Genomic DNA, 14,203 nt, shown 5'->3' with positions numbered 1-14,203 from the left:
TCCCTAAGCATTAAAAGCCGCTCTTCTGGAGATAACTATCGTGCTAGCCGGTAGCTCAAGCTGATTGGTTAATTTTACGCACTCTAGCGATACGTCATACAAATCGAGTCATTGATTGGTTAAGACGCCTGTCAATAAAGCATTTTCGAAACGGTATACAGTAGGCTTGGTGTCGCTGTGATGAGTTAAGGAAGTACACATAGGAGAAACTGATATTGGAGGAGGAGTTGGAACATGCTGACGTGCCTTTTAAATTAAAAAGATAATTTATAAAACGGATAGTTCCGGTCCTAAAATCTGATTGGCTGAGCCGCGTTCGAAGCCGTTGTGAAATCCCCGATAAACGCACACCTAGGACCACCTCACATCATTCCATATTAATACGCCACTGAATACAAAAGTTAATGTTATTTTCGCCCTCATGTTGCCTAGCAACACTGTTAATCGAACTATTTTGCGTCGCGGAAGAACGCTTTATTGTAAGTTTATACACAATAAATACATTTATGAATTAAACATTGTTGTATTTATTATATTTTATGTTGACCGCCGTTTTATAAAAGCAATAAGCCACTCGAGACCGTGCATTACTGTTATGATTTTAGCACGGGGAAAGAAGTTTTAGGCACTCCGCTTCGCGTCGTGCCAAAAACGTCATCCCCGTGCTAAAATCACAGTAATGCACGGCCTCTCGTGGCTTATTGCTTTAATATATGTTTTATAATTAACATCTTTAGTTATTTCTCTTATATTTAAGTCTCTAACTTGGGTTTTAAGATGGACAGTGATTTTAAATTGGACCGTCAAATTGGTGCAGTAGTCAAATCCAGCTTTTTCCACCTGAGGCAGCTGGCAAAGGTGAAGTCAATCCTTTTACATGAGCACTTTCAAACAGCGATCCATGCCTTCATCACATCTCGGCTGGACTACTGTAATGCACTTTATTTTGGAGTCAGCCAGTCCTCCCTCAAACGTCTCCAGTTAGTGCAAAATGCTGCGGCCCGACTTTTAATGGGATCACGTAAGAGAGAGCATATAACCCCCATTCTGGCCTCCCTCCATTGGCTGCCCGTGCATTTCAGAGTACATTTTAAGATTCTGTTGTTTGTTTTTAAATCTTTAAATGGACTTGCCCCGCCTTACCTCGCTGAACTGCTCCATCCCCACACTTCTGCTCGGTGCCTCAGGTCAGCTGATCAGCTGCTCCTGGAGGTACCAAGGTCAAAGCGTAAGCTCAGAGGGGATAGAGCTTTTTCAATCGCTGCCCCTAAATTATGGAACAACCTACCACTCCATATTAGACAGGCCTCTTCACTGGCTATTTTTAAAACTAGTCTTAAAACCCATTTTTATTCCTTGGCTTTCAATCCAGCATGAGACTTCTCATTGTTTCTAGTGTTTGTTAATAATTATCTATGTACAGCACTTTGTCACAGCTGTTGTTGTTTTTAAAGTGCTCTATAAATAAAGTTGAGTTGAGTTGAGTTATATATTAATGAATTAATATCCACTTTGATCATGATCGCGGTAGTAGTCAGCCAATGCCACGTGAAAACAAACAAAAGGTGCAAGGCAAGAACACACCATGGTCAGGACACCAATCACAGGTCAACGCACCCTTCTCTAACCTAGGGCCAGATAAGGGTAGATAAGGCAAACAACACTTCTTTGTTCATATGAGGTGGTGGGGAAACTGGAACTTACAGGAAACCATATGGACATTGGGGGAACAATTTAAACTATTCATCAGAAGCAAGAATCCAAACAATGTCTCTGACTTTACATGTTGCTATGTGGCACCCACAGTACCTGCTACTTATAGGTAAACATTCATTCATTTTCTGTTGTACCACCACTGTATCCTTGTTTGGGTTGTGGTGGGTTTGATTCACTGGGTGAAAGGCAGGAAAAACCCAGGACAGGTGGCCCATCACAGGGCAAACACACACACACACATACCAAGGGAGACTTTAGTATCTCCACTTAACCTGACTGCATGTCTTTGGACTGTGGAAGAAAATCAGAGCACCTGGAGGAAATCCACATAGTCACAGGGAGAACCCGGACCCCTCCACCTGGGAATCGAACCCAAGACCTTCTTGCTATCTCCCCCCCCCCCTTTGGTTATGCCCCTGGTGCTAGCCACCGAGCCACGTTATAAGTAGATACCCTACTACTCTCCCACTATGCTGTCTTTGAATAAATGAATTAAAAATAATAATTAAACCAGTTATCAGATTCTCTTGCTGTCACGTTTTGTTGCTTATTTGGGGTTTTACACCAAAAATTTGGTTGATATGTAATAATGTTTAATGTTTTATATGTAACGAACATGATATAACACTTTTAGAAAAGATGGATTTCCTAAATGTAATTACTAGTGAAACCTTTAGCAGCAACAATTGCAATCGCAGATGCATTGTTCACGTTGCTGTGGAGGAATTTTGGCTCACCCTTCATTACTGTTTTAATCAGCTACACCGAAAGGCTCTTGAGCATTAACTGCCTGTTTAAAAAAGGCTTCTGATTTTGGAATGGGATATTCACTGAGCTTTTCAGATTATTTGTATCAATGTTTTTTTTTTTTTAAACAAATAAATCTACGCTTAATGACTAACAGAAATTCAGATATTGTGTAGGGTTATGTCAAACTTTTAAACTAAGTATCATTTTTTCTCCTCCCTATAAAGTTTTTAATTGTAAAGTATCTCATTTTTGCTAGTAAAATGGTAACTGCAGCTGCCTTTAATTTGTAATAATTCCATGAAAGCAAGTTATGAGGTTACAATCTTTTTTCTATTCTGTTTATACTTTTTTCCCCACAATTCTCTCTCAACCTAGTCATATCCAACTACCTGATTTGTTATTTGTATTGTGTATTTCTGCTACATTCCAGAGCCGGCTGCTTCTTTTCACCCATATGAGACAGGGTCATACGGAGATCCGTAACACGTATGGAGAGTCGCGCACTGATCCTTATTATACCCCATTGTATTGTGCAGGTGCCCTTGATCAACCAGCAGAGGTCACAATTGCAGCAGTTATAAGGAATCATCTCAGGCAATCCCACCCCACAGATGAGACAATCATTGTCCATGTAGGCACCCGGCCTACCACATTTATTGTATTCCTGTAGGCCAGCAATTCACATTATTGAGTCACATAAGAAAAAAGGATTGGATTTGGGTTCTTTTATTTACTTGTACATTACTGTGCTTCATGTTTATTAGTACAGCCAGTACATTGCACTAGGCAAACAAGGTCCTTTTAATTTGCCATAATCTGACACAAACAAATCTTATATACATGCCCACCCCTAGCAGGCACACAAAGAGAATGGGTCCCTGCTGAGTCTGTTTCCTCTCAAGGTTTATTCCTGTAATTTTAAAGAAGTCTTTGGTTTGTCTGTCCTGCATTGCTTCGAGACAATGTCTGTTGTAAAAGTGCTAAACAAATAAACTTGACTTAACTTGATAATACTTTACTATGTAAGTAGTGTTAACATAATTCAATTATGATATGCCAAAACAATTAAAAACTTACATGATCATTTACATCTCAGGCAACCCGTGGGTTGTAAACACAAGCTATGTTGGTGCCATAAGACTAAACTAAACTAAACAATTACTGCAATTACATTTACAGTCACACTACATTGAAACTGACCAAAATAATGTGACTGTATTAAAGTTTTACATATTTACTGATTTAAAAAAATACCGTTTTGGTACATCATAGCAGAAGAGGAATGAAGGCTTTACGCTTGGATGGATATGCTTTAAAGGTGCTTCTGTAGTAGTCATGGCAGATACTGGCAGCCAGAAGTTGATTACAGAGAACATAGAAAACCACAAGCCACCATGTGAGAGAGCAGCAGCCACAGCACACACACAGCGCAACATAGATCAGCAGTTCAGCCAAGTAGTGAGGGCAGGACACCAGCTCAAACCCACCCCCACAAGGCATCCTGTGGACAAGGGTCTCCACTTTACCTGCATATAAATGGGGAAAAAATATATTGAATATATTGATGCTAGATGTGCATGATTAGACTCAGATTGGAAACATAAAAGGCTATTTACTTTAGACACAATTAGAAGACATTATTTTTACTATGTTGTGATTTGATGACATATATGAGCCAGGTAAATGCACTTAAGTGAAAACACAATAACACATTTTCTAGTTAGTTGATTTTAAATAACCTGTTTATATACCATACAATCAGGCCCCTCCCCCAGACACTTTTTCCTTGCAGGCATTACAGTCTGACAGCTAAAATGTTGGCATAAGTGCAAAGGCTGATAGTGGAGTCATTGCCTTTTTTGCTTCTTTGGTCAACCAGTAAGTGGTAAACAATTCAGCTCTTAAACAAAGTAAACCTCACTTTTTTATTTTACCATCAAAGTTAAGCAGTCGCCTTAAAGTTCCTACAACAAAAACTATCCAACAATCAAAGGACCTTTCTGTACCTTCCACCATATTCCCCATTTCTTAATCCATTCCAATCTTCTAAGCATGGTGGTGGAAAATACAAACGCAAACCCCGCAAGTGTCACTACTGTTTGGCCAGGGAGAACATCGCAGCTAAGGTGGTGAGGTCCTCTGGTCTGATGAGGATCAGAGGTAGGATGCAGAATGATCTGTTTGATTGCATTTTGCAATTTTTTAGTTCAGCTTACCATGTTGTATTGCAGTAAAAAATAAATGTTTTTGTTGCCTTTTTGTAACTGTGGATTAATTTTCCATGTAGTGTTTTTCATTGTACTTAACATGCCGCATAAAATAGGTAATTTGTGTTGCCTATACCTACATTTAGTACTGCAAATGCTATTTTGGGAAGAAAAAACCCTGCACTTCATGAAAATAAGAAAAAGGAAACATTGGGTGTGTTTGAAAACCTACGCGCGCTCCCAAGAAGTAGGCTGTTCGAAATCCTAGATGCCTTAATACCCTTACTAGTAAGGTATCTTAAAACTTTGACTCAAGAACGAGTGAGCATCCGACGCTGCCTTATTGGTGAAGGCAATCCCAGCATTCAATGCGGCACAACTTTTCTCACAGAAAAATAAAAGAAACAAACGCAGAGAAACAAACGTAGTTATTAGAGTTATTTTCAAACTTAAATAAATTATTTAATTTTTTTTCCGATACACGGAGGGAGATGTTAGCTGACATGCTAGCGCATTGTGCCACCCCATCCCATTGGTTTGAATGGCATGCGGCTAACAGCGTTAGCGAAACCTGATGGAATCGCTGTCTAAGTAGTGCGTTCGAATAACCTGTCTTATAAGTCAATATACTCGGAGGCATTCGAATATGGAACATGATCTCATGAAGCCAAAACATGAACACTTTTGATGATAGTGCTTTGAATTTGATGCTCTTTTTTCTGTATTATTCTGACCATTTTCTGCAATGCACTAGTTTTTTTGGCAGAAAAAAAAAACCCATTTAAAAGTTGTGTTACTAAGTTTCTCTGCTCCATGTTAAGTATATACCTGAGCTGCTGGTGCGCAGGCCAGCCAGCAGGGAGAGTGAGCTGTGCTGCAGCAGTGATGCCCAGATGAACAGCAGAACCCCGGCTATGAGCCATATGTACTGGGAGATGAATGGTACAGTAGAAGTCGCTGATAGACCTGTGAAAGATAAGAAAGTAGCACCTTATATCAATGGCTAACAAGATTAGCATTGGTAAACCTGCTATTTGGAGAGTTTATAAGAAATTAACAATTCAAATTTTATTGAAGTTTCAGATCTCACTACTAGTAAGTTGTATCATTGTTGGACTAGATTTAAAAAAACATCTAAACCATGTAAGGCAAAACTGCTAGAGAGAGAAAAGCCCAGGTTAATGATTTATAAAAGAAATAGTGCATTATTCAACATAAAAGTAAATTTATATTAATAAAATTCAAATATAAGAATGAATTTACTCAATTTACAATAATTTACAAACAGCAGTTGGTAATAGGGCAGCACTGATCTGATAATAAGTAACAGGACCAATATTGTGTTTGTGTGGACGCCAAGGCTGTGTTCGATACGCGGGTTTGAACACTCTGCAGAGGCCACAATGCAACCCGAGTACTCGTAACTTCATCTTGATGGTACCAGAAACACTGGGCTCAATTTAGGAATACATAGCAGGGCATTATACATACATTCACTCTTTCATTCACACACTCACCCACCTAGTCCAATCAACAGATGACCCTACATCATGCTGCACAAACCTAATGTTCATCTTTATTTAAAACACTTGATCGTCTTCTTTTAATTTAATTGTGCATAAGCAAATGTGTGTTTAAAGGAAAGAATTGCAAAAACTACTGGAACTCATGCTCACCTTCTGTATGTTGAGTGCTATTAACACACAGGACAGTCAGTCCCAAGATTATGTAATAACTCAATCCAAAAGCATAGTGAACAATGTGGATCACGCCATCAGAGAAAATGCTGACATAGAGGCACTCTAGTAAGCGCCTGATGGAATGAATCCACAGGAGTGCCTGCACCACCACCACTGCCAGCTGAAGTTCTACAGCAGAGATGAACAGCAAATAAAGACAAAAACTGTAAGTAAGTTTTTAACATTATATACAGTGTATCACAAAAGTGAGTACACCCCTCACATTTCTGCAGATATTTAAGTATATCTTTTCATGGGACAACACTGACAAAATGACACTTTGACACAATGAAAAGTAGTCTGTGTGCAGCTTATATAACAGTGTAAATTTATTCTTCCCTCAAAATAACTCAATATCCAGCCATTAATGTCTAAACCACCGGCAACAAAAGTGAGTACACCCCTAAGAGACTACACCCCTAAATGTCCAAATTGAGCACTGCTTGTCATTTTCCCTCCAAAATGTCATGTGACTCGTTAGTGTTACTAGGTCTCAGGTGTGCATAGGGAGCAGGTGTGTTCAATTTAGTAGTACAGCTCTCACACTCTCTCATACTGGTCACTGAAAGTTCCAACATGGCACCTCATGGCAAAGAACTCTCTGAGGATCTTAAAAGACGAATTGTTGCGCTACATGAAGATGGCCAAGGCTACAAGAAGATTGCCAACACCCTGAAACTGAGCTACAGCACAGTGGCCAAGATCATCCAGCATTTTAAAAGAGCAGGGTCCACTCAGAACAGACCTCGCGTTGGTCGTCCAAAGAAGCTGAGTGCATGTGCTCAGCGTCACATCCAACTGCTGTCTTTGAAAGATAGGCGCAGGAGTGCTGTCAGCATTGCTGCAGAGATTGAAAAGGTGGGGGGTCAGCCTGTCAGTGCTCAGACCATACGCCGCACACTACATCAAATTGGTCTGCATGGCTGTCACCCCAGAAGGAAGCCTCTTCTGAAGTCTCTACACAAGAAAGCCCGCAAACAGTTTGCTGAAGACATGTCAACAAAGGACATGGATTACTGGAACCATGTCCTATGGTCTGATGAGACCAAGATTAATTTGTTTGGTTCAGATGGTCTCAAGCATGTGTGGCGGCAATCAGGTGAGGAGTACAAAGATAAGTGTGTCATGCCTACAGTCAAGCATGGTGGTGGGAATGCCATGGTCTGGGGCTGCATGAGTGCAGCAGGTGTTGGGGAGTTACATTTCATTGAGGGACACATGAACTCCAATATGTACTGTGAAATACTGAAGCAGAGCATGATCCCCTCCCTCCGGAAACTGGGTCGCAGGGCAGTGTTCCAGCATGATAATGACCCCAAACACACCTCTAAGACGACCACTGCTTTATTGAAGAGGCTGAGGGTAAAGGTGATGGACTAGCCAAGCATGTCTCCAGACCTAAACCCAATAGAACATCTTTGGGGCATCCTCAAGCGGAAGGTGGAGGAGCGCAAAGTCTCGAATATCCGCCAGCTCCGTGATGTCGTCATGGAGGAGTGGAAAAGCATTCTAGTGGCAACCTGTGAAGCTCTGGTAAACTCCATGCCCAGGAGAGTTAAGGCAGTTCTGGGAAATAATGGTGGCCACACAAAATATTGACACTTCAGGAACTTTCACTAAGGGGTGTACTCACTTTTGTTGCCGGTGGTTTAGACATTAATGGCTGTATATTGAGTTATTTTGAGGGAAGAATAAATTTACACTGGTATATAAGCTGCACACAGACTACTTTTCATTGTGTCAAAGTGTCATTTTGTCAGTGTTGTCCCGTGAAAAGATATACTTAAATATCTGCAGAAATGTGAGGGGTGTACTCACTTTTGTGATACACTGTATGTACCACAGTAACACACTGTTCATATTGAAGATTCTTGTCAGTGTCTATTAATAATAATAATAATAATACATTTTATTTATATAGCGCTTTTCAAGATACTCAAAGACGCTTTACATAAGACAAATAATCAAAACAAATACGTACATACACCATACAAATCAAATCATAGTACAAAATCAAAATAGTACATCAACATCAAGAATAATTAAGATAAAAACAAAGAGAGCAGCATAAGACAGTTCATTAAAAATTAGCTAAATTATGAGAGAGAACAACAAATATAGAACAATTTCTTAAAATTAGACAGAAACAGGACAGATTTACATGCAATCAGGAAACTGAAAACTTTACAAGTTTTAGGATCTAGGACTTCACATTTCTGTCGTGATCTAAGTATAAAAACTATTAAAAAGAATAGCAAAAATAAAAGCATTTATTTCGTGTTGTTACAAGTTAAATGCCATATTGAATAGATGAGTTTTGAGAAGTGACTTGAATTTGGACAGGTCAGGACAATCTCGTAGGTGTTTGGGGAGAGCATTCCATAAAGATGGAGCAGCTATGGAAAAGGCCCTGTCACCCCAGGTCCGGTGCTTGGTCCTAGAGGGTATGGACAGTAGGTTAGCCTCAGAAGAGCGAAGGCTACGGGAGGGAATGTGCTGATGGAGCAGGTCGGTGAGGTAGGATGGGGCCTGATTATGGAGAGCTTTGTGAGTGAATAGAAGAATTTTGAATTGAATGCGTTGAGCAACGGGAAGCCAATGAAGTTTTTGTAGAACAGGTGTAATATGATCACGGGAGCGAGTATGAGTAAGGAGGCGAGCAGCTGAATTCTGGATATACTGAAGTTTTTTTAGGATTTTGTTAGATGTACCATAAAGGATGCTATTGCAATAATCAATTCTGGATGTAATAAAAGCATGAATCAAGGTTTCGGCGGCAGAAAAGGAGAGTGATGGACGTAGACGTGCTATGTTTTTTAGATGAAAGAAAGCAGTTTTGGTGATGTGATTTACATGGCGGTCAAAAGAGAGGTTGCTATCAAAAATTACACCAAGATTTCGGATGTTAGAAGACGGAGACAAAGTGTCATTATCAATGGTAATTTGAAAATTTTTTGTGGTTTTTGCCAGGGTTGTAGGACCTACGATGATCATATCTGATTTTTCACAGTTTAATTTGAGGAAATTAGCTTTCATCCACAATTTCATTTCAGTGATGCAATTTGTCAGAGTGGAGTGAAGTTCAGTATTAATGGATTTGGAGGAGATGTAAAGCTGAATATCATCAGCATAGCAGTGGAAATGTAAACCATGCCGACGTATGATGTCACCAAGGGGGAGCATATAAAGAATAAACAAAAGGGGACCTAACACTGAGCCTTGGGGAACGCCTTGGGACAGTGGAGCAATGGCAGAACTACAATTGTTGATATTAACAAACTGTTGTCTGTTTACGAGATATGACCTTAACCACAAAAGGGCAGTACCAGTGATGTTGACAGAGGATTCAAGGCGGGACAGAAGAATGGAGTGATTAATGGTGTCAAAAGCTGCAGTAAGATCAAGGAGGACGAGAATATTAATTTGTCCAGAGTCTGAGGAAAGAAGAAGGTCATTTGTGACTTTGAGGAGGGCTGACTCAGTGCTGTGCTGGGGGCGGAAACCAGACTGAAATGATTCAAATAGATTATTGGAATTTAGGTGATCTTTGAGCTGTGAGGCAACAACACGTTCCAGTATTTTCGACAGAAATGGAAGATTGGAAATGGGCCGAAAGTTACTCATAATGTTAGAGTCAAGTCCAGGTTTTTTAAGTATGGGAGTAACAGCAGCCAATTTGAGTGATTGAGGGACTGAGCCAGAACTAAGAGAGGAATTGATTATCTCTGTGATAAGTGATGAGATAACTGGAAAACAACCCTTAACAAGTTTTGATGGAGCAGGATCCAAAACACAAGTGGAGCTTCGCATCCCTGTTAAGATCTCAGATAGGTCCAAATGAGACACAGGTGAGAACTGAGACAGAGGCTGGGTAATAAATTGAGGTGAGATAGGCGGAGAAACAGAGATGACAGGGGAAACTGTCAGAAAATTGTGGATATTCTCAACTTTTGTTTGAAAAAATGAGAGGTAAGAGTTACACTTGTCAACTGTAAAGGAATTGGTAGTATTGTCAACTGGTTTGAGAAGTTTATTTATTGTGGAAAAGAGAGTCTTAGGATTTGTTGATCCAGCATGTATGAGTTCGGAATAGTAAGTGGATCGGGCTGCCGTAAGAGCGTCTTTGTAATGTTGAAGATAATCAGAATAAATCTGATAATGTACTGTTAGACCGGTTTTCTTATAAAGTCTTTCAAGCTGGCGTTTACGGGATTTCATTTGGTGAAGCTCAATTGTGTACCATGGTGCGGAATGACTAAATGAAACAAATTTGGTTCTCAAAGGAGCCAGCTCATCAAGACATGAGGCGAGTATGTCATTATAGTAATCGACAAGGTCAGATGAATTACTAGACAGTACAGGACAGACAGACATCTTTTTAACAAGAGAATCTGAGAAAGCAGAGGGAGAGATATATTGAAGATTCCTGAAGGATATTTTACGTTTAGCTCTAGTGATGGGCCTAGTGACCTCAATGTCCATGATGATTGTCAAATGATCAGAGACAGTAAGGTCATGGCTGGACGGCTGATGAACTAGGACACCAGTAGAGCAGACAAGGTCAAGAGTATGACCTTTTTTATGAGTTGGAAAATGTATATGTTGTGTGAAATTAAAACACTGTAACAATTCCAAAAATTCCCTGGCAAATTTACAGTTGTTGTCATCAATATGGATGTTAAAATCACCCATAAGCAGTACAGAGGATGAGAGGGCACTAAGCTGGGTTAAAAAATCTGAAAAGTCAGAGAGAAAGGAAGCGTTTGGCTTTGGCGGACGATAAACTACAGCAGTGACCAGAGGAGTAGGCCCTGACAACTTGAAAGCCAGGTGTTCAAAAGAAAGAGCAGCAGGAAAAGACAAAGTGGTTATTTTAATATCATCCCTATAGACTGCAGCAACACCACCACCTCGCCCTTCCATACGAGGTTCATCAATATACGAGTATCCCATTGGCGTGGTCTGATTTAACGTAAAATAATCCAAGGGTTTATGCCAAGTTTCAGTGAGACAGAAAAAGTCTAGTTCACTGTCAGATATAAATTCACTGAGTACAGTACTTTTTGTGTTGAGTGAACGAACATTAAGCAATGCCATTTTCAAGTGGTATTGTTGTGTAGTTGGCTGTGAGGAACGAGGAAGAGAACGGAGATTTGCTAAGTCCACTCCGCGTTTCCCATCCCACTCCGTGGACAGCGTTGTCATGGAGACTACACCGCTACTGGTGTGCAAGGCAGCAGCGCTCTGATGACGTGTTTGCGGAGCGACAGTGCGCACGGCTGACCAGAAGGATGGAATAGCGTTACCGTTTCGAAGATAAACAAGCTTTCTCCGGGAGCCCCTGTGAATATAACGAGGCCGGCGAAGGAGTCCAAGCTGTTTGATGACTGAAATACACGATGGAGTAGTGCAGTTGTTGAACTTCCTCAGCTGGTCAACGGAATAGTTCAACATCGTGCCGATCCCAGGAAAACTCATCCACCGTTCACCACCGGCCGCAGACGCGATGTACAGTAGAAAGAACAAAAAGTATCAAAAGCACAAATAAAAGTATCAAAAGTAACATAAAAGAAATAGATCCACAAGGTGTGTAAAAAGATGAAAACGAAAAACGATAAAAATACAATAAAATACGGTAAAATACGGTAAAATACGGTAACGGTAGCGGCAGCCAAATGCGCCAGCGTCCACCATCACCATGGCAACTATTGAGATTACATGGGTAAATGCATTATTTCATGAACCTTCTGGACACAAAGTCTATATTAAATAAAAAGAAGTACCACTCCATGTTGTCTTAGGTTGTCCAGTCAGAAAAACAAGTAGATCTGTTAGGAACTGAGGGAGCAGCTGATGGAAGAACACAGTGTAAAGGGAGAGAAGGAGGAGAAGTCCATTCCATACCACAGACACTGCATAGAAATGCCAGAACCATCTACAGCAAGGGAAGAAAGTAATGTATTACCTTAAAGTGTAAATACCATTCCTATAAAAACTAATGAAAACATGGCATGTTTTTTAATACAACAGATGATTAGGTTCCAAAGGTGTTCCGAAATATATCTATCAAGTCTCCATACAAATGCGGAGAATATCAACATACAAAAAGCTCTAGCCATAAGAAAACTTCTTCTTCATCCTTGGCCTTTGTCCCGTTCGGTTGCGGGGTCAGCTGTCGGCGGATCATGATCCGCATTGATTTGGCACAATTTTTTTCCTGACACAACCCTCCCTATTTTATCTGGGCTTGGGACCGTCACTACAATGCACTGGTTTGTGCATCTAGCGGCTAGGTATCTATAGGACAATTTGGTGTTTCCAATTTGCCTGGTGGCACAGAAAGGACCCGGACCACCCCACCTGGGGTTTGAACCCAGGACCTTCTTGCTGTGAGGCGACAGTGCTACCCACTAAGCCACCGTGCCACCCTCTAGCCATAAGGAAACACTAAGATAAAATGGTGTGTTTACAAGCATACAGAAAAAGTTTCTGGTAGGATGAAGATATATTGAGATTTAAGGGTGGGGTGTGGGGCGGCACAGTGACTCAGTGGGTAGCGCAGTCGTCTCACAGCAATAAGGTCCTGGGTTTGATTCTCAGGTGGAGTGGCCCAGGTCTTGTCTGTGTGGAGTTTACATGTTCTGCCCATGTCTGTGTGGGTTTCTTTCGGGTGCTCCGGTTTCCACCTACAACCCAAAAATGCAGTTAGGTTGACTAGAGATACTAAAATGTCCCCGTAGGTATGTTTCATTTTATTTTAAACATTTAGGATTACTTTGCAGAGCTCTAAATGATGTTCATGCAGTTATGGGGTGGAGGGGAGCCTCCTCTATAACGTCAATAAAATTGCTTCTACTTTTCTACTGTATGGTTAAAATGTGATCAGGCAATTTCAGGTGAAAAATATTACAATCATGTGATATAAGTATAGGAGTGAAATGAGACTGTGAGGAAGGTAATAATACATGCTTGAGAATACCTTTTCGGTACATCAAACAGGATAAAGATACCCGGTCGCTTAATCTGTTTCTTAGTTTTCCCATAACGAATAAGATCCTGAAAAACTTGATCGATGTTTCCTGGTAATTTAAATGGTAACTTATAAATACAAAACGCCAACAGAAACCCAACGGCTAACGATAACCAGACAATATCAACTATCTGAAGAGTAGCACGCATTATAGCAAAATGACATGTTTACATGTTCTCTCTACACTATCTTAATAACAGACTTTATCAAAACAGTGAAAGCATTTGAAGTACGCTGCGGTTTAAGTCACAACCGTTGTTCGTTAGTAAAATATTCCGGTAGAAAACAAGGGCAAGTAACTTACAGTTCCTATTGAATGTACTGTACCTCCTTTTGTAAAAATTTTGAATTACATTAACAGTTACTCTTTTACATTAAATATAATACACGAAAATAAAAACTAACTGATATTGAATCATTCAAGCAAAATGTATTAATAGCTCCATACTGAAGATTCCAACTGAGTTTAGAAACCCTTTTCTTTGAATGGATGTTATGTAAAGAGATTTGTGTTGCACTTCATTTTATAATCAAGTAAAATGAAAAACATTAAACGTTTCTAACCACTATTTTTAGTATTGCCCAGCTTTTCTTTATTCAGTAAAGAACAGCTAGTGATGATTCTAAGAAAAGGAATCCAGTTTAATCGAGGGGTAAAGGTCTCATAGCCCATTGAAAAAAAAGCCTGTTATGTGCATTAAAGCTTTTGCTTTATCATTTTTTTTCTTTCTGAGCAAGAACAGGTCAAAGCTTGTAACTTT

The 14,203-nt window shown here is 40.1% G+C and overlaps 1 protein-coding gene across 1 annotated transcript; it reads right to left on the bottom strand.

Moving 5' to 3' along the window:
* Window positions 1–3,176: 3,176 nt before the first annotated feature.
* Window positions 3,177–13,667, bottom strand: srd5a3 (steroid 5 alpha-reductase 3). Its single transcript, XM_063002108.1, has 5 exons — window positions 13,392–13,667; window positions 12,196–12,347; window positions 6,350–6,541; window positions 5,502–5,639; window positions 3,177–3,992 (listed from the first exon to the last, which is right to left on the bottom strand). The coding sequence occupies exons 1-5, from the start codon at window positions 13,589–13,591 to the stop codon at window positions 3,733–3,735; spliced, it is 942 nt and encodes a 313-aa protein (XP_062858178.1). The 5' UTR covers window positions 13,592–13,667; the 3' UTR covers window positions 3,177–3,732.
* Between the last annotated feature and the right edge of the window lie 536 nt (window positions 13,668–14,203).

This window comes from Trichomycterus rosablanca, chromosome 9 (genome assembly GCF_030014385.1).
Source record: "Trichomycterus rosablanca isolate fTriRos1 chromosome 9, fTriRos1.hap1, whole genome shotgun sequence".
NCBI lineage: Eukaryota > Metazoa > Chordata > Actinopteri > Siluriformes > Trichomycteridae > Trichomycterus > Trichomycterus rosablanca.
The sequence above is the reverse complement of the archived record's forward strand: the minus strand, read 5'-3'. Positions and strand labels throughout refer to the sequence as shown.

What these genes read in the sequence shown, in the direction of transcription:
- srd5a3 (XM_063002108.1), bottom strand. Translation starts at nt 13,591, where the DNA reads ATGCGTGCTACTCTTCAGATAGTTGATATTGTCTGGTTATCGTTAGCC. An exon ending in CTGTTTGATGTACCGAAAAG is followed by an intron (nt 12,348 to 13,391) that starts GTATTCTCAAGC and finishes CCCTTGCTGTAG; the next exon opens with ATGGTTCTGGCATTTCTATG. An exon ending in CCTGCGCACCAGCAGCTCAG is followed by an intron (nt 3,993 to 5,501) that starts GTATATACTTAA and finishes ATTTATATGCAG; the next exon opens with GTAAAGTGGAGACCCTTGTC.